Consider the following 21,373-nt stretch of genomic DNA (forward strand, 5'->3'; position numbering starts at 1 on the left):
AGAGTCCAGATAGCCAGAGGCAATGAGCAGCCAACCCCCGCCGCAGGCCCCAAGGCCCCAAGGCCCCAGGCGCCCGAGAACCGCCCGACACCCAGCAGAGCCCCCCCCACGCCAAAGAGGCCTGAGCCACCCCCAGGCCACAACCGCCAAGGGAGCGGGTCAATAGCCACGCCAAGACATCTGGCCATGAACCCCGGGACCCACGGGCACCCGACACTCCAGGGGCAGCAGTGGCAACCAGCAGGAAGCAGCAGGAAGCAGCAGGAAGTGATAGGGAGTGATAGGGAGGGGGGACTCCCACCCTCCGCAACCATGTCCCACAGGTGCCAAGGCTCAGCAAGCCACAGGCCCAAGCCCTGGTGTCCACACACTCACACCTAAAACGCCTAAAACACACAGTTTTGGTGATGCTGGGATATCGCAATTAAAACATGTGGATAGGTCTTCACATGTTCTCTGCCAGAACGTCTGAACAGGTGTACAAGACCAAATTGCATGCATATAGTTCTCAGTTCTCAATTACTTTAAGTTACTGATACAAGCCTCTGAATCATGGGGTGTGCTTATTTTTTCACAGGAATGCAGAGTATTGTGAAAATTTGCTTTATTACTCAATTCTTGACTACTGCTTGATAACCCGCTTGCGTTTTAAGAAATATATATAAATGTAATAGAAAGGCTGATTGTTTAAAGCTATTATTGTATTTTGTAATTTATTGTGCATACTTGCATATTGAGCAATTTAAAGTCCAATGACATCTGCCTTACCTCAGTATTGGATGCACCACACCCATAGGGTTGGATAGAGTTTTCGGAATAGAAAACCACATTACTAGTTACACTATATTGTACTGGCTGCCTTCACATGAATATGAACTTGAGTGACATCCCATTCTTAATCCATAGGCTTTAATATGATGTCGGCCCACCCTTTGCAGCTACAACAGCTTCAACTCTCCTGGGAAGGCTTTCCACAAGGTTTAGGAGAGTGTTTATGGGAATTTCTGACATTCTTCCAGATGTGCATTTGTGAGGTCAGATACTGATGTTGGATGAGAAGGCCAGTCTCCGCTCTAATTCATCCCAAAGGTGTTCTATCGGGTTGAGGTTAGGACTCCGTGCAGATCAGTCAAGTTCTTTCACAGCAAACTCGCTCATCCATGTCCTTATGGACCTTGCTTTGTGCAGGAGGGTGCAGTCGAGTTGGAACAGGAAGGGGCCATCCCCAAACTGTTCCTACAAAGTTAGGAGCAGGAAATTGTCCACACTATGCACGCTATTCACCCGCATTTGCCAGCAACCCCTGACCCCACTCTGTCATTTTACATGGCCTACCAGTTTGTGGCTGAAATACTGCTCATTCCCAATCATTTCCACCATGTTGCAATACCACTAGCACTTGACTGGAATATTTAGTAGTGAGGAAATTTCACAACTGGACTTGTTGCACAGGTGACATCCAATCATCATACCATGCTGGAATTCACTGAGCTCCTGGGAGTGATCTATTCATGAGGATAGTTTTCTTACAAATGTTTGTAGAAGTAGTCTGCATGGCAAGGTATTTTATACAGCTCTGGCCATGGAAGTGATTGGAACACCTAAATTCAATGATTTGGTTTTGTGAGTGAATATTTTTTGCAATATAGTACATGTTAGATTTAGGGTTTCTGAATATATTCATGATATTCAAGGTTGTAGAACAATAAAGTCATGAAATCATCACACAGAATATTAAAAACTGCAACACAAAAGAGAGACAGAAAGATCCAAATCAGAAGCTATAGTTAAGTGTGAAAAGATACACAATTTATGTGAACTGTTTTGATCATGTATCTGTGTATGTTCTCAGTCATCCAGGTCATAGTAGTCTCATTCATTGTTCATTATGCACTTGAACAATAGAGGGTCACAACCACCTCCAGGGGACTACGCACACTGGGGTTTAAACACTCGGGTCTCTCTACATTTTGGTTTGAGAACTGAAGAAGCCTTTCGGATGAGAGGTGAAATGTCTTCAAGAAACAAAAAGAAGTCCAGTCGCCCCTTTTCAAGCTCCAGAGACTATTTCAATCATACATTTTTATTTAAGCTCATATGCAGATTTTTCTTTTTTTTTAAATGCTTAACCTGCTTGTTGGCCAAAAAAAGTAGTGTAGTAGAGTAAAAACTACAACACTTATTTGTGATTCATACTGGACTAAACGTATGTAAAGTGGAAACATTCAAAAGGACACCAATAAAAAGAGCTTCAGTTTTTAGACATTTTTCTGACTTTTTCTCTTTTTCTTGTTTTTTTTTTTTTTTTTTTTTAATACTTAAAAAGAGGATTTGGGTGTTTCATGTAAGATACTAACTGAAAACCAGGAAGCTAAGCATCAGTCACATTATATTATGCTCGTATACCTTAGATGTTTAATAATGGATGTTCATATTATGCTGGCAGTACCTCCCATGTCTCCCATTCATGCTTTCATGTTTCCCTCTTTTTTGGTCCAGTACACTAGTACAGGCAAGAAGAGTTTGGTTTAATAACAGCTTTCAAACACACAAAAATTAGAAGTGACTTATATAAGACCTACAAATGTATCAAAGCAGCACATAAAAGACAAGGAAGGAACAGAGTGGGAAAAATAAATAAATAAGGCAGAAATATAATAGAAGAACTACAAAACTACAAAAAAAAAAGAATTTAAATTTAGGTTGGAAGGTGGCTAAATGGAGCACAGTTACAGTAAGCTGAATGCATTTTTTTCTTAAACCAGTAAATGCTTCTATAATGAAACTGGAGACAAACGTTTACCATAATACAAGACAAATGCCTTTTTCAAGCATCTACTACCAGGAATCTAATGCAACCTCTTTAAATTTAACACTATAAAGTCTAGACACACCAGCAGCACAGCACAAACTAATTATATCGCACAGAAGAGGAAGCTGATTGACCAGTCATCATTGGCACACACCCAAGAGCACAACTTCCTGCCTGTGTTTCTCTGCTGTGCTTGTGGTTTGCACAGAGAAGAGAGAGAGCGAGAGGTGAACTGCTTAAGAAATGTTTTTGACAGTTGCAGAAAAAGTGACATATTGCTGCAGATAGCAGCAGAGAGCAGCAATGGAGCCGCAAGAGATCAGAGAGGGATATTTGGTGAAAAAGGTAAGAATAACTACATGAAACTATGAATTTCTTGCCATTTCCTTTGTACAGACTGAGCATCTTAAAAGTTTAGAACTTATAATATTGCAGCAGATGTTTTACTGTAGTCGGCAGCATCACTGGCACTGAAACAAAACAAGCAAACAAAAAAAGCCCTGCGGGAAACAGAATGACACGGTTTGAATTTTATATTCACTGTTGTATTACAGAAAAAAACTCACTTCAAATAAAGAAAGTAACAACAATGTAAATGATAAGAATAGAAAAGATAGGAAAACATTTGAGTTCTTAAAGCAAGATGAAAGAAGAACCACTCAAAAAAGAAAGCACACCAACAGGCAAAGCTCTAATTCGTGAAAAGACAATGAATTTGACGTACAGGAATAGCACAAACTAATGCTGTTCCACTCAACCAGGAACAGAGATGCATGTTTCTCAAAAGTTACTTCATTACAGACAACTGCACACTTCTGTTCTGGAGCTGCAATACTCACTCCAGTTCCTACTTCTGCTCACAACAAGAAGTAAAACATGAAACGTGTTGTAGGTTTGTTCTACTTGCAAACTGTCACTTAGAGAGAAAATATAATGACCTGAAACAAGGTTCTTTGCCTTGTGCTGTCAACAAACAGTGCTGTGAAATCTAGTGAAAAAAAAAGGGATATAGATCAAAATCAGTGGATGAATTCCAATCAACAAAGCAAACTATAAACAATCTGTATGCACTCAATTCATAAACCTGCATATGTTGGGAATTTAGTATGAATTTAGTATTTAGTATAAATTAAATTTCTGCTTCAATGTCCATCAGCTATTACTGATGACCTTTGTCTTGTTTAATTATGAAGAATCACACGACAGTTTGGGCGATGAGAGTCATAGCTGTGTCTCATGGCCACACCTAAAAATACACTATGTAGATAAAATTTACATATGGCACCTACGGGACTACTTCACAATGGAAACCCATGCCACAATACTTTTGGCACACAGATTTTGTGCTGATATTAAAGCAAGAGGAGGTTTAGAAAGCTGTAGTTAATGGGGCATTCTTTTGTGCACTGTTTTTGGCCAGAGCACATAATTCCAAGAAGCCAAGTCATTACCTCAAGTCAAATTTGTGCAGTCTTTTCCTGTGATGAAGATACTATGATGAAATTTTATAGCCACTTAATTTACATTAATCTCCCTTCTCTGTGTCCTGGACAAATTGGCACTTGATCAAAAACTATACCACACTGATTGAAATGTGAAATAATTCGTAGACCCTCTGAAATTTCTTGCCAGACTCACAGGCATCTACAGCTAATTAATTAAAATAAGGTATGTTTAATCTTGATTAGAATCTCCACCTGAATGGAGCTTTTAATTGTTAACATCTAATTTTTAATCCTGGATTATAATTTCATGGATTTGAAAATGTCCTAAATGTAGGGTACTTCAGTTTTCCATGTGACTTATCTTTTTTAAATAATGACCCCAAAAGGGTTTGTTTTAAATGTCATTTGTCTGAGTATATCACCTTGACCTGTAGGCCCTATTTCAACAGAAGTTAGTAAAGTCTATGAAATACTTTTTTTTCCCCCAAACCATATTTCAGGCCCTGAATGACAAGAATGCTACATGTATTCCAAAGACAAAGCCTGAATTTCTAATGCTAGTATTACATTTTTTTGTTATTTGAATTATCTACTCCGTTGTTATAAATTTTTTTTTTTTAGCACATCCACAATCCTGCACATGGTTCTCTGAAGTTCTGCAGACATATATGCTTCACAGTAGATGTTTTTCATGATGACTTAGTTTCTGATATAGATTACATAACCTTAAATATTATTCTTTCTCAGAAGCATGTCTTGCTGGGAAAGTTGTACTGTTTAAACTCTATGTTCCCCAAGGAGTGAATGGAGCAGAGAACACTGCAAGCTCCAGAGATATAATGGCTTGTCTTAACCCAAACAGGTGGAATGAAACATTTATAAGCACAAACTCAAAGTGAAAGCAGTTTGTCAAGATATTCCCATAACTGCAGATTCATTTCTGCTTTTACATGTAGCAACCAAGGGTCAAGTAAGAATGCCCTGCTTTCCTTTCCTAAGTGCATTTCTTAACATTGCCCTTGGCCCAGGCCTCTCCCTCTCTCTGTGTGGAGTTTGCACGTCCTCCCTGTGCTTGCGTGGGTTTCGTCTGGGTACTCCCACATTCCAAAGATACAGTATGCACTTACTGGAGTTAGGTTAATTGGCTACACTAAATTGCCCATAGGTGTGAGTGTAAAAGGTTGTTTGCCTCTCTGTGTTGGCCCTGTGACAGGTTGGTGACCTGTTCAGGGTGTACCCTGCCTCTCGCACTATGATAGCTGGGATAGGCTCCAGCAACCCCCCCCCCCCCCCCCCCCCCCCCCCCCCCCCCACCGAGCGGAAGCAAATGGATGGATGGACAAAAATGTAACACTTTGTAGCCTGTGTTTGCCAAAAGAAATTTACTCCATCACAACTCAGTATTATTTATACAAATCCAGCATATATGAATATTGCATTTCATTGCTGTTACTACATATTCCAAGCAGGATGATATGTGGATTTTCTTTTTTTTTTTTGAAAATCATCCTGAGAATAGAGCGGTGCATTTTTAAATTCTGCAAATTTATCTTTTGCACTTTGCCTCAAAGCAACTTGTCGTCACCTGTCTTATCGACCTTCAGGGTACATTGCTAAACTCGTGGAGAGCTGTGTGGGTGGTGTTGTCAGAAGATGGGGTGGACTTCTATAAAAAGAAAACAGATCGTTCACCTAAAGGGATGATCCCACTGAAGGGAGCAACGCTCATCAGCCCTTGTCAGGATTTTGGCAAGAGAATGGTAAGAAAATGTCACTCATACCAATCAATTATAGACAAAAGTACTGGATCACTTACACATCACACCTACAGGGGCTCCTTGGCCATGAAACCTGTGCCGTAATGAGGTGTGACCTAAAACTTTTCTTTCATATAGTGTATAAATGAGAATTGGTTTTGATGGATTGAAGCTGTGATAAAGATACTGTACAAATAATGTGTGTTTAATTTGACCCCATCAATGCCACCAAATTTTTTAGACTAACCAAATGTGCTTGATTTAGTTGGTTTTCAAGATTACCACTGAGAAGAAGCAGGATCACTTTTTTCAAGCCTCTCATGTGGGGGAGAGAGAGCTTTGGGTCAAGGACATCAAGAGAGCCATTACCTGCATCCAAGGGGGGAAAAAGTTTGCCAGAAAATCTACCAGACGCTCCATTCGCCTGCCTGAAGCAGTCAACCTAGGGTATGCTGCTAAATCTTTTTACTGTTGAACAATACATTTATTCATTATACTTTAAGAACTGCAGCAGCAGCCAACAATAGCTGACTGCTTAATTGATATTTGCTACTAGATTACCTACTTCAAGGCTTCGGCATATATAAAAAATGTGAAGGTTGACATCCCAGGATGTCTTTTTACAGCTGCTAAATGATGATTGTTACATCATTATCTTTGTGAGGCTCAGTGAACTGTAAAGTGCTTGTACTTTAAAAGAATGGCCTTGACAGCTCTTGCATTGTGTTTTCTCAGTATGCTGTACACAGAGATGAAAGACCAGGATGATGGAGTGAAAGAGTTAAAACTGGAACAGGATAATCGAGTCTTCAACCACTGCTTCACTGGTACAGCTGTCTTGGTTTTGTTGATGTAACATGTGTGCAAGAAGTTATTTTAAATCTTCAGATGTTCTCACCGCTGCGTTCACCTCTTCCCATTTTTGCACAGGTGCGACGGTGATAGACTGGCTGATTTCGAAAGAGAAAGCGAGAAACAGGCCCGAGGCACTCATGTTAGCAACAGGGCTCATGAATGAGGGTTTTCTCCAGCCTGCGGGTGACCTGTCAAAAGAGGGAGCAGAAAGTGGAGAGCAAGCAGCCTTCTTAGATGACACGAAAGCTCTCTACTACTTTGTAAACACTGGCATTTAACAAAATTTTAACTGTATTATAAACAGACCTCATACATTTGGCAAAAGCAATGTAGGAGATGATGCATTAATAATGTTGGCAATAATAAAAACTACATTTGTTTGTTGTGCTTGCAGGCAGACAGTGGCTTCTTTTGTGAAGGCTACTCCAGTGATGAAGATGTGCTTCTGAAGGAAGAATTCAGGGGAAACATCATAAAACAGGGCTGTTTGGTTAAACAGGTGAATCAGAAAACAAGCAAGATTGTGTATATGTTACAGCATATGTTACACCAGCGTCTCCGCTGTAACATATGCTCTTAGAAAGCTGATCCGCAAAGTCTCTGGAAGAAGCCCGTTGTTGTCTTTTTGTCGTGCACCAAAACACCCTTCACAAAGATACTGTAGAGGAAGGAGCAGCAATCTTCTCACCTTTGCAGATAGAGGAAGTCCATGTTCACGTGTGCAGTAAGTGATAAAATCAAATGTGATAACGCAAACCATTATTTGTCACAGGGACACAGGAGAAAAAACTGGAAGGTGCGAAAGTTCATACTTAGAGATGACCCTGCTTATCTGCATTACTACGACCCTGCAAAGGTAAATATAGACTTGTGCAGACATGCAATGCTAAAATTAAATTTAAGAACTGAAACAATACGACCTAATAATTTTAGCAACTGCAAACTCCCCCACCCCCACACATATGTTTTCTTCCTCTAATCTATTTTCTTCTTGTCAGGCCGATGACCCTCTGGGCTCAATCCACCTACGTGGGGCTGTGGTCACAGCTGTGGAGTATGTGCCTGATGGTGTGTGAAATTGTTGCCATGCAATACACATCTTGGTTTTACTGCTAGTTAGTAGTTTTTCTTCACTTTATCCCCTTTAACTTATCTCTTTATGTTGCTTTCAGCCAAAAAAAAAGAAGTTGATGGCAACCTATTTGAGATCATCACTTCAGACGAGATTCATTACTTCCTCCAAGCTGCTACAGCCGAAGAAAGAAAGGAGTGGATCAAAGCAGTACAGGGGGTGTCAAAAAGTGGAAAATAACAAAGGCTGTGGAGCAGCAGGCAAATATGAATGAGCTATGGTTGTGTATTGAATGTAACGTTTTTGTTTTGTTTTGTATTGTTTTAGAGTAACTGTCATGTTAAAGTTCTCTACACACTATCAAACTACAACATAACATCTGCTGTAACTAAAGATGATCAAATTTGTAATGCAAACTTCACCACTAATGTTTACTCTATGTTGCCATCTAGCACTGCACACAAACATATGATAGGAAATTAAAAAATGGTATGGGCTGAAGAATACATAGAATTTGTTATAATTAGAAACCACTGCAAATATCTATTTATTTTTAATGTGCTATTCTGTAAAACTGTGATATGGCTGTGTCTTTTAAAAAAATTACACAAATTTAAAACAGTCCCTTAGTGAGAGCAAAGGCTGTGAACGAGGGCAGTGGGAAATACAAACTATTTTTTTTCCTTTCTGAGTCTTATGACTCACTCCACTGTGGGTTTTTGTTTTTTTTTTTTATTATTTCCTCCTTAACCGTCAACGTTCTGAGATAGTTCTAGCTATCATACGGGCACACTCGGTTCCTGAGTGTGAACTAACTCCGAATCACATTCTGCCTTCACAGTTTCACAGTGTCACTTTGAAGCTTAGAGGCCTGCTGCATATGTGAGACAATTTATCAGTGACAGAAATGACAAGCTTGCACTACTATATGCATTCAGAAATGTAGTTTTGAAAGCTAAACAGATCAGAAATTAAGGAAAGCTTTGAGTTTATGAAAACTTAATCTTCCTTTTTTTTTTGTTTTGTCTGTCACTGTTATTAACCAGATTAATGCTATATTTACTTATTGATTTGTGGTGGGCTTGCAATGTGAAAAATGTCAGACAGACCTTAGACATCAAGCCTATTTAAAAATAGGTTGGATGTCCGATGATGATGATGATGATGATGATGATGATGATGATGATGATGATGAAATTGGCACACAGGAGCAGTAATCATTTTCAATTTCAGATCCCTTTAGTATTGGTCTGATTTGTCACACCAGTATAAGTCACTAGAGAGCTATCATCTTATTGTTAAGAGTGATGAGTGGCATTTAAGGTGCACTTAAGTTTGGTATCATTGGTATAATTGAATTTAGATGATGTAACTAAAACACAGATGTGCATGTAACCTATCTAAATGTTTTTTTGTTTTTTTCTGTGTTGCATGTGACTTTTGACACAGCACTGTGTGAAGTGTTACTTTGGGGAGTACATACTTACTATAACTGAAAGGAACAATGACAGAAACTGTAAACTGTGGTTCTTTTAATATAAATTTGACTTAATAAAATATGTTACTTTTGCCACTGCAAGCTCTTTTTTTCCATTTTAATTCCATATAGCAGGTTATATCATTTTGACAACTTTTTTCTTTTTCTGAGACTATCCTTCATAATTTTCTTTCTGTCTACTCTTTCAGTACAGACCAGCGAACCATGCCATGATAGAGGGTTTTTTGTTTTACTATTTTAACACAGGAGGGCGCTATGTGTCAACTTTATATTTTTGTTGTGAGCCAATTGTAGGACCTTGCTTTCATCAGTCATCACTATGCTTTAAAAATCATATCAATCTGCTTGCATACTGTCCACATATAGAGTCAGCCTATATATATGTAATGAAAAAGAAAAACAGATGCCAGTCAAGCTTCTATGAAGGAAATCTGGAAGATTGAAACTCAGCTGTTTAATAAAGCACAGTTATGTTCCTTATAGTAAGCTGAAACTATGCATGAAGCAATAACATACTAACACCACTCAGAATATATTAAATTCAGGTATAGTAAATAATGTATTTATATGAAATATTCAAGTGTCTTATCTATGAGACTGCTATGACTAAAATGTTAATGAGCTGACATCTCTGAGTCATCCTTGTTGACTTACAGGTGGCTCTGCAGAAGCTGATTTTAGCTTTCCACACTTCCACAGTAAGGGTGCTGTGCGTAGTAAAATGACTTGGAACACTTTTTCACAGAAATCCAGTCTGTTAGAAGCAGGTAAGAGCCGTGAATTAATCAGCAGAAAGCAAACTAACAAACATTCCACAATGCACTGGCAGTTCAAGCCTCCCATCCTCACCAGATTTTAAAAAAAGAGAGAGGAAAAAGGGGAAATAGACACAAAAAGAAATGCAGAGCCCACCAAACTGAGAAGAAAACACAAACAGTTCAATAAAGGCATAATTTGAAATCCCCCACTGTTAGTCCTCTAAGAAGCAAACAGTGGTGGTCAAAACAAAGCACTAAAACACAAGCACCCATTTCACTTCCAGTGTGAACTGAAATGGGAACTTGTGCTTGCGCTGGTGATCATGGAGAGCTGGCAGCATCCCATTTATTTGAATGTTCTTTCATTTTAGATGTAATTCTTATGTGCAGGCATTAAAAGCTAACAACCAATGTGGTTATTATGAAGCTGTTTCACTGCTTGAGTTGAAGATACAATACATAGAGATAGATGGCAATACCAGACAGGGTATAAAGCATATTTGTGGGTAATTTTTTTTTAACAAATTAATTTCTCTCCACTAAGAAACAGAATGTGACACAGTGGGAAAAAAAAATCTATAAAATTTTCCTAATGTGAAATGGGAGAAATAAATCAATATAAAGACAGATACATAAGAAAACACAATTTCTTCAAATCCTGTCCTATCTAATATGGATGCACTCGAAAATGCTCATCTCTCTTTTGATATTATGTCAGCACAAAAAAACATTAAAATCGGGGGGTTAAACTGGCATGTTGTAATGTGGGGAGACAAGCTGTTTAGAAGCTTGGACTAGATCTGCTTCATGTATCAGCAACGTTGAAAGAGCCACACTTTGCGTTTTAATGTAAGTAATCACACATCTTTTCATACTGCATCTTATGTGTTTGGTCTCTGTTGAGTAAAAGACAAAACAGTGGCTGATTTTCTTATTGTGTTGCGTGACTCAAAAATTAGACTCATTTAATTGTTGGACAACAAAACCAGGAAGATATATCATAGATCATACTTCTAAGGGTACTACAGTATAAAAACATCAAAATGAGTGCTCACAACATAAATGAGTTTTAACCAGTTGAGACAAAGAGCCGTAATGCTTTTCAAAACATGCTCGTGCTTCTAGTTTTATCGGAAGCTCTGGTTTCCAACTGCTGCTGATTACTAAACTGGAGGAAGCAGACCACTTTTCTATTGTTCAGTGTGAAATGGGAAATGAAAAGTCTTACATGAATGCAACCCTGTTTAGCTCATGAACAGCATTTTCAAGTTTATCGGCATCCACATGTATGTGGTGTTAGGTACATCAGGCAGCTTATGACTCATTCCTGAGTTTGGCCAAACAGATTTGTTCAAAGCCCTTTTTGACCAGTGAAAGAAAGTTTACCTCATCATTTTCTGGTAACTCCCAAGAGGAGTCTTTTATATGCGTCTGCTCTCAAATAACATTGGATTTTAGATTGGATCTGTACCCTGCTGTTAAATCGTGGACAAGCTGCTGCCCAGGTGGAGTACTTCAAAGCTCCTCAGACTAAAAGCCTATCTTCCATCAACTGTTCAACAGACTCTGTCTGCAAGATTGGGCCTGACTCTTATTAACAACATTTAAAATGAGTATGCGCTTTCTTTGTACTAACTTCAAAGGCTCTGACATGTTGTGTTTTTTGTGAAACGATGTCTTCAAGGAACTTTAAGATTCATTGAGTGACAAAAACTGGAAACTGAAATGCTGCATTTGATGAAATAAAAAAACTGACATTTGAAAAGTGTCCAACAATCCATAAAAGCTTCAACGGGAATTTGGTACAAAACATTATATAAATTCAAAATCTGGCAGGGACACAGTGCTATGGACCTCAAAGTCAAGTGGAAGCAGCAAGACTGGCTTAATGACTATCACAATCAAAACACCAAAAGAAGAACTCTTCAGAAAAGTTCAGTGCACACACAAGGAACATATGCATTTACTGATAGTTATCCATCCATCCATCCATCCATCCATCCATCCATCCATCCATCCATCCATCCATCCATCCATCCATCCATCCATCCATCCATCCATCCATCCATCCATTTTCTTCCAATTATCTGCAGGGGCAGCAACCTAAGCAGAGAAACCCAGACCTCCCTCTGCCCAGTCTCCTCCTCCAGCTTATTGAGGCATCCCCATGCCAGCCAAGAGATGTAATCACTCCAGCGTGTCTGGGTCTACTTCAGGACCTCCTCCTGGTAGGAGATGCTGGGAACACCTCACCCATGAGGTGCTCAGGAGACATCCTAGTCAGATCCCTGAACCACCTCAAGTGGCTTATTTTGGAGGGAGGGGAAGCGGCTTTACTCTGAGCCCCTCTCAAATTGACTGCACCCTTCATCTTATCACTAAGGGAGAGGCCAGCCACCTTTTGGAGAAAGCTCATTTTGACAGCTTGGTTTTTAAGTTCAGCTCTCTCTTCATCACAATGGACTGGTACAGCATGAACAAGAGATACTTAAAGAGATACTTAAACTCCTCTATTTGAGGCTGCAACTTGTCCTTGACCCAGAGTGGGCATGCGGTTTTTTTCTGGGTGGGGACCATGGCCTCAGACTTGGAGGTGCTAATTCTCATTCCCATCACTTCACACTAATCTGCGAACTGCTCCAGTGCAAGGTGGAGGGCACCAACTGATGAAACAAACAGGATTACATCATCTGCAAAAAGTGGGGATGAGATTCTGAGGCCACCAAGGTGGAAGCCTTCCACCATTTGGCTATACCTAGAAATTCTGTCCATAAAAATTATGAATAGAGTCATTGACAAAGGGCAGCCCTGGTGAAGTCCAGCACCCACCAAAAATGAATCCAACTTATTGCTGACACTGCAGACCAAGTTCTCGCTACGGTTGTACATTGACCGAATGGCTTGTAACAACAGGCCAGTAACGCCATACTCCCAATGTACCCCCCACAGGATACCCCGAAGGACGCTGCTGAATACCTTCTCCAAGTCCACAAAACACATGTAGACTGGAAGGACAAACTCCCAGGCACACTTGTACATCCTTGACAGGACAAAGATCCCCAGTGTTCCGTGACCAGGATGAAAACCTCATTGTTTCGCTTGCCCTCCTTGTGAGAGTAAAAACAAGGGAACAGTTTACCCTGCCTGTGATAGGGTTAACAGGGCCCCACCCTGGAGCCAGGCCTGGGGAGGGTGCTCAAGGGAGAGCACTTGGTGGCTGGGCCTTAGCCCATGGGGCCTGGCCAGGTGAAGCCTGAAGAGGAGACCTCTTCATCCTCCTGTAAGCCCACCACCCACAGGAGGTGCCATAGGGGTCGGGAGTAGCATGTGTCAGGTGGACCTCCTGGTGGACCACCTGGTGGACCAATCTCCAGCTATTGTGGCTGGCATTTGGGTGACTGAACATCACCTTTCTGGTAGGGATGGAGCCTGAGTTAGTGCATGAGGTTCAGAGAGATACCAGCTAAATGTAGTCAGGCTCACATCAATGTACTGCTTGGACCCTGGAACCAGTCTCCTGGAGAGGGGCTGGAGTCTGTTCTACTCTGGAGTTGCCCTTGGTGAGAGGTGGTAAGCTGGGGTATGTATCCTTGTATCTTCTTGACTTGCTGCCTATGTTGCGTTTTTTTTCCCTGATAGATGAGAGGGTTGCTCTTCTGCGTCTTCGGGTTGGGAACAGGTCCTGCCTGTCTTTTGTGATTATGGGCCAATGACAAAGAGACCTGGAGAGGTGTGATTGTAAGGAATGGCCTGCCTGATCTGAACCTAAATAGTGTTCTGTTATTGGACTTCTGTGCAAATCACACTTTGTCCATAATGAACATGATGTCAGAAAAAAAGGGTGAAAATAAGCGCAAGTGGCACCAGAACACCCTAGGTCCTAAGTGCTAGGTTTAAGATGATTGATTTTGTAATCATATCATCATATCTTCAGCCATATGTTCTGGAAATTTGGGTGAAGAGAGGAGCTGAGCTGTCAACTGATTATCATCTGGTGGTGAGTTGGATGAGATGGCAGGGGAGGAACAGGATAGTAACAGGATACTCATCTAAAACAATATATTCTAGGACTATTTAGGTTACTAAGTATGTCAGGTAAGCATAACTGGAGCAGCAGTTTTCTATAAGTGCAATCTACTTTCATGTAGCAATAACTACAGAACAGAAATGTTGAATAATTGCTCAAAGAAGACTCACCCACTCTTATGCATACTGCAGATAACTGCATTTCCCTAAAGGCAAGATCCATTAACTGCTAATGAAAGAAGCATGACAGCTTCATTTAAACTTCCTCGCGTCCACTGCATGGGTGACACCAAGTATAATACTCACCATGCCATTCATGCCATTCATCTATTTTTTTTCTGTAAATAACACAAGCAAACAGATAAATGCATAAAAATAGTGAAATCTTTTTCTTTTCATTATTTGTTCAGTATTCATTTGGTATCCAGAAAAGCTTTGATGTTACACACAAAAAAGAAATAAAAAAAAAAAAAGGCACAGAAGCTCTTGTGATGGTACTTTCAAACTTCTCTACAGGTTTAGCCTTGTCAATGATTTATTAGATTATCCTCCAGAATATTTGGTGCATTTTACTGTGTCTTTAAAAATCTAAGTTAGAGCAACATTCACAGCATATTGGGGAGTGCAAATGTATTTTACCACCATTTGTTTGTATGATTCTTTTGATATTTCAGTGGACACGTCAAGAATAGTACATGCTTGTGGTGTTTCATAGCTGCATTTCTGCTTTTGGAGACGATCCTGTGTGGCTTTTAAACCATGAGAGAAGGAACTGAGGTATTTTTGAATTATGCTTATAATTTAGGGGAAGTGAAACCACAAGTGCATAGATTGTTTGGAGTGATTTCTTGTGTCAAAACGGAGCTGACCCTAAATGGCAGGAACTACTATGGGCATGAACATTTGACTGGGAAGGCACTCTGTTATAGTTCAAATATACCGGAAGGATTACGTAGCATAAGGCAATAACTGAGGAGGAGGTGGGAGACATGGCTGTTTGACTATTTTACTAAGCCACCTGTCACAGAGGTAAAGTCAATAAATGGAGAGATTTTGTTGAATTTATACAAAACTTTCATTATGCAGACATGTTAAATGTTGTCACTACTTTAGCCAGAATCAACAGCAACATATGTTGTGTATAACATGTTTTTGAGAACAAGATGACCAGTGCTAAAGGAGCTAAAATTAACTCTGTATTGCCTGTTGAAGATGTAGCTAAATTTAGCAGCTATTGCTATAGAGGTTCAGATTTTAAGATATTTTATGTGACCTTCATATAAAATTAATGAATTTTCAGTTACTGTGAGAATCTTTGCACAGATCTGGCAGATTTCTCTTTCAGCCCTGTACAGAGAAATAACAAAGCCTTTCCATCCCTTCAAATTTTAACCTGATATTAACCATGTTTCAAGTTCTTAAGAGCTTATCACACGCTTTAAAAATGACTCATGAAACAACTCCTGGGTATTTTACATGAAAGGCATGCCAGTACTAAATTTAAATTCAGGCTATTAAAACTACCTAGTTTAGAAAAGAGCACCCGGCAGCAATACTTTTTAGCAACTAAGAGAGGATGAACATTATTGCAATTTTGAAAGAAATTCTGGAAAAATACAGAATAAAAGCTCAAAGCAGCCTTTGTTCTAATTCCTCATACTATAAGGAGGTTCACTTTTGAATATATACTTTACCATGAAGTAACTTAATTTCACCTTGCTGCTACTGCATCGGTTATGTTACATTGCATTGCATTATGCTATGTTATTCTGCATTACAAAACCTTAAAACAACCACTCAGGAAACCACGTACAGCCATGCAGGAAACCAAGTGACGCAGAAGGAACAGGTAGAAACAAGATGCCACAAAGTTTCAAAATCAGGCAGAGTACAAACCCTGGTGGGCCGTGAAGGTATTGCAGAGGGGCCGCAGTAATAACAGAAATTCAGTTTATAATTACTCACAAGTATGCATAGTTACATATTTATACAATTATATTTGTATTTATTTAAAAAGTGAGTTAAAACCTCTAATAGGATGTTAATTTACTGGAATTTACTTTTAAGCATTTGTCATTTTATTCATTGGATAAAAAATAAATCCCAACATTAGTTTGTGATTACTCTGACCTAAATTTACTGCTCTATTTACTGCATTGAATTTTGTGTCCCAGTGGCAAGTGGGTCACAAAGTGGCATTAGCACTTTGCATATGACTGGGAAGTATTACCAATTTATAGTCAACACCCTGTGTTATTTTTTTGAATCAAATTTTCAAGTAAATACCTCACTTTCTCTTGTAGTTTGATGAGAGTGAAGACAGGCTTCTAGGCAGGAAAATTTCACAGACCAGCGCTATCGGATGACCGGGGTAGGCGAGCCCCCATGGGATTTTCTGGTTTTTAAGTGGGCCGCAGCACTCTTGACTTTGGGAACTGGTCGCAATTTAAAATGTTAGACATGAGTTTATAAGGGGAACTCACAAAGAGACAAATTCTACTGGTGAAAGGAAAAAAAAAAGCAATGCAAAAAAAAGATTCATCAGCCATTTCTTTTACTATTTTTTTGTTTTTAATTTCCTTTTTTTTTTTTTTTTTTTTAGCTTTTTACTCATTTACTACATTACTACAGCTTCTTTCATTGTCTGTGTTTCTCCCTGTTTAAGTGCATTTTGTGTTTTGCGCTGTGGGCTTCCGTCCAGCTCTGTTTCTGCTTTGTGCTGTAGCTAATAAAGCTGAGAACCAAGTTTAAGTTAAGCCTTCTGTCTGTCGAGTCCTGAATTGCAGTCCTACAACCTCCCTGCCACACAGCGTTTCATTACAAAATGAGTTTAAAGATAAGGTGGAAAGAGAAATGGAACGTTATATTAAACTCATGCTGAGTTTATCAACCATACATTAGAAAGATGAAGCATCACAATTTAACAGGAATCTGGAGTAAGGCGTCTACAACTTTTTTCAGCTGAACCCTCATCAAGACTCAGGAACACAACCCCCCCCCCCCCCCCCCCCCCCAAAAAAAAAAGCAAAACAAAACAAAACAAACGAACAAAAAAAACAAGGAAGCTAATACTGTCAGAGGTTGGTTAAAAAATAATTTATTCTTGTATAGTTGTCAGGATCTAAGCCCAACTCCAACTTGATATAATAACAGTATTTATTTAGCTATTAATTGACTTATTTATGCTGGGTGCCTCGGCAGTCGTCTTAAAAGCTGTGTATCATGTATCTTAATAATTAAGTTTCTAAATAAGAAAATATATATATTTTAAAAAATGTGTTGTGTAGTGTTGTACAGAAATAAATCCATTGGCCTCTCAGTGAAAACGCAGAGAGGTCTGTAACCATGTTTCCATTTACCCCTCAGGTGAAGGAGAGGCTATTTCCAATGCCAGAAAAGCAGAACACTTAATTTTCCATTACACTGAGGTCTTGCCTTTGATTCCAGAAAGGCTCATTTAATTTGTACTGCTGCTGTGCTGGTCACAATAAATGAGTAATGCTGATTCTTACTACTACAAAGGCATAAGGTAAGGTTGTTTCCTGCTTCTGATGTCAAAACTTTGGTCTTCTCTCTCTTTGATAACTCTTTCCACATGTTGCACTGTTTCCATGTTTGACAAGGCTTCACTCCAACACAGTGATTGCAATTGATTTGAGACTGACAAAGAATATGGACCCACTAGTAGGCTATTTTAGCTGTTTGGATTGTTATTGATGTTATTGATGGGAGTTACTCAGTATCTTAGTAATGAGAACTTGTACGTGTTTTGTTTAATGTATTCATCCTCCTCATATTCTCTCATGCTCCAGAGTGAATAATTCTTGACCTTGACAGGTTGCCATCATTATTGCAGTCCCACGGGATGGAAGAGCCACAATAAAAACTAATGACACAGGGGGATGGATGAGTTCTTGTTCGAGATTGTGCCTGGTGGTGCTGAAGTCAAAAGTGATGTATTGTTCTGTAGAATGTAATGCTGTCAAGTAATGTAATGCTTGCTAGAGTCATATCATGTGTCAACTTATGGCCCATTACTTCACTGAACAGTTGCTTCAGACCCCTTCACTTTGTACACACACACACATGTAGGTTTAAGTTTGATAAAATTTACATTTCCCACAGTAGCAAACTCTAATGACAAAGTGGCAACAACTTTTAAGAAATCTGAACTAAAAGTCAAAAACCTGTTATTGCTCACTGAAGCATTCAGATCCTTAGCTCAGGATTCTGTAGAAGCTCCATTGACAATAACAACAGTCAAATCTTCTTGGGTTGGTTTCTGCAAGTTTTAAAAACTCGAATAATGAATGATGATGCTACCACATTCATGCTTCACTGTGGAGATGGTATTAGCCACGAAATGAGCAGTCATTAGTGTTCACCACAGTATGGTCTGACCACAATTTGGTGTGCCACAGTAAAGTATACTTTTGTAAGTGTGTTTAATCTTTACCATTGGGGATTTTAAAATAAACATGCTCTTTAGAGACCCCTGCAAACCCCTTTTAAAGAGGGATGGACAAATGGACGGGTCTTCATTTAAACTCTTAAAGCAACCCTATTGATGAAATGGTTCTCGAGTGAGCACAAACTGAGCCTAAAATCGGAATCATTATTCATGACTAGCCAACGATTTGCTGTCACAGGATGTCGTCTGCCTGCAAAGCTGTGGGGCCATATGAGGATAGGGAAGCACACAAACAATCTGAGAAGAAGTGAGGTTAACAGGCCAGGTTTAACATCTAATTGTCATTTATCAGTTGAACATGCTGGCTTGTGGTAGGGCCTGCCCACCTGTTGATCTAAGGATGATACCTTAATGTTTCCATATAAAATAAAGGAGTGTAGTGGCACAAAATCTGCATGCACAGGATTTCCCTTAAAATGTAATATGAGGGGGGAATGTGATATTGTACACATTACTGGTGCTTTTTAATTCAATTCAATTCAATTCAATTCATTTCAATTTGGCAGTATGGTGGCATGGTGATTAGCACTACTGCCTCACAGCTAGAATAGCATCTAGAAGGCCTGGGTTCGATTCCACCTTGGCCTGGGCCTCTCGCTGTGTGGAGTTTGCATGTCCTCCCCCTATCTGCGTGGGTTTCCTCCCACAGTCCAAAGACATGCAGTTGCTGGGGTTAGGTTAATTGGTCACTCTAAATTGCCCATAGGTGTGAATGCTTGTCTGTCTCTCCGTGTTAACCCTGTGACAGGCTGGCACAGGGTGTACCCTGCCTCTCGCCCTATGTCAGCTGGAATAAGCTCCAGCCCCCCTGTGACCCTGAACAGGATAAGCCGAAGAGAATTATCAATTCAATTTTATTTATACAGCGCCAAATCACAACAAGCAGTTGCTTCAAGGTGCTTTTTAAAATCTGTGGCTAAAACTAGGTAGTTTTAATAGCCTGAATTTAAATTCAGTACTGGCATGCCTTTCATGTAAAATGCCTAGGAGTTGTTTCATGAGTCATTTTTAAAGCGTGTGATAAGCTCTTAAGAACTTGAAACATGGTTAATATCAGGTTGAAATTTGAAGGGATGGAAAGGCTTTGTTATTTCTCTGTACAGGGCTGAAAGAGAAATCTGCCAGATCTGTGCAAAGATTCTCACAGTAACTGAAAATTCATTAAAATTGCTTATTAAATTCACCATCATAAAAGGCAAGATTTAGGGTCCAGTCCATATACAGTACATATAGATTAACGTGGACATGAATCATGCACTTAAAAAAATAAGTGAAAATCCACCCTAAGCGCTATGTATTCCCTGGAATTGATCATAAAATAACACAAAGTACTAGCTAGTGTGAACTAGGGACATTTAGCAAGGAGATGAATAAAAAAATAAATAAAGTGTTTCTTGTTAATGTCAAATGTATAGCTTCCTGGACAGTAAGGATGGTATGTGCACTTCTAATGACGGTCAAATGCAACCATTTAAGGAAAGCTTTTATTACACCTGCCTGCACTCTGTGAGGTCTAGAGGTCAACATATTCAGTGAAATTCAAACCAGAGACATTTAAGAGGAGGGAAAGTGAATGCTGGAAAGAGCTAATTGCCCTTCTCATGATGACAGGTAAAACTGAGAGCCAGGTGGGAAGTAGAAATAGATCATTGTTACATTTTTAAATAATATTTTGCATAATCTAATTGCTACTTTAGACCGATCTAATCTAGACATTGTCAAATACATTAAGTTATTTTTAAGATATCATTTTGTCATAGTGATTAATATGTAGCCCAGGAAAGCAGTGGCCACACAGGACACAGTGGGGTTTCATGGAACGCTTTAACATCCTGAATGGACAACATCAAATGTTTCTCATTTGCCCTGATTTAATGAATCTGTTCACAAAATTTTGACAATTTGCCTTGCTAAACAAGGACGTGGCGGGCTCTAGCCTGCACTGCAAATACAGACCATTAACACTAACAGCAACTACTTTACACAGCAGGGTAAAGCATGAATTTTTCTTGGGTTCAAAGCAAACATATACCCAACCTAAATGACGCACCTGGCAAAAATTGCAGGCAAAGTAACCACCATCTTTCACAGTGCTACCACCTTATGACCAAAATCTGTGATGTCAGGTGAGCCTCCGACAGCACATTTGAAATGTACCTTACATCATCAAATTCAACCAATGTCATCCAAAAGAAATCAACAAAGAACACATTTACTCGCACCCCAACATCCGGAGAGAATATGTATTTGACCCAAGTGGAGAACTATGTTATGAAATTAACTCCCCAGATGTCAATCTAACAGAAAATGAAAAGCTGAGTGTGAGAAAATGGACTCAGTCATTGCATCAGTAAGTGAGGTTTGAAACCAGGCTACCATCTGTGGTTGCAAACAAAGCTTTGGTTCAGGAAAAGCATGATAAATGTTTTAATGTTGAGTTTGCATTTATGGTTCTCTTGTGGAACCTTCGATTCAGTTCAGTTCAGTTTTATTCATGTCAGAGCATTCATTTCAGTAAGAAGAATATTATCTGACTAAAACACTGACCAGACAGCAAAACCATTTTATGATTTGAAAAATTCTGAGTAGGTCCCTGCTGTGAAAGGGAAAAAAAACAAAAAAAAAACAATAAAAATGAAATCTGCAGTTCATTGCAGATTAAGCCGAGGGATAAAAGTC

General features: G+C 39.3%; 1 protein-coding gene across 1 annotated transcript; it reads left to right on the forward strand.

The window, feature by feature from the left end:
• The first annotated feature begins 3,026 nt into the window (after nucleotides 1-3,026).
• Nucleotides 3,027-9,485, forward strand: plek (pleckstrin). The gene is made up of 9 exons (XM_030748174.1): nucleotides 3,027-3,157; nucleotides 5,862-6,017; nucleotides 6,280-6,461; nucleotides 6,750-6,841; nucleotides 6,945-7,129; nucleotides 7,264-7,368; nucleotides 7,642-7,725; nucleotides 7,868-7,937; nucleotides 8,042-9,485. The coding sequence occupies exons 1-9, from the start codon at nucleotides 3,116-3,118 to the stop codon at nucleotides 8,179-8,181; spliced, it is 1,056 nt and encodes a 351-aa protein (XP_030604034.1). The 5' UTR covers nucleotides 3,027-3,115; the 3' UTR covers nucleotides 8,182-9,485.
• The last annotated feature ends 11,888 nt before the right edge of the window (nucleotides 9,486-21,373 follow it).

The sequence above is a fragment of the Archocentrus centrarchus genome, chromosome 15 (genome assembly GCF_007364275.1).
Source record: "Archocentrus centrarchus isolate MPI-CPG fArcCen1 chromosome 15, fArcCen1, whole genome shotgun sequence".
NCBI classification, from domain to species: domain Eukaryota; kingdom Metazoa; phylum Chordata; class Actinopteri; order Cichliformes; family Cichlidae; genus Archocentrus; species Archocentrus centrarchus.

Bases quoted from the DNA above. Each gene is read 5' to 3' on its own strand.
- plek (XM_030748174.1), top strand. From the start codon at position 3,116: ATGGAGCCGCAAGAGATCAGAGAGGGATATTTGGTGAAAAAG. The intron at 7,130-7,263 runs GTAAACACTGGC...TTGTGCTTGCAG, and splicing joins CGAAAGCTCTCTACTACTTT to GCAGACAGTGGCTTCTTTTG. The intron at 7,726-7,867 runs GTAAATATAGAC...TCTTCTTGTCAG, and splicing joins ATTACTACGACCCTGCAAAG to GCCGATGACCCTCTGGGCTC.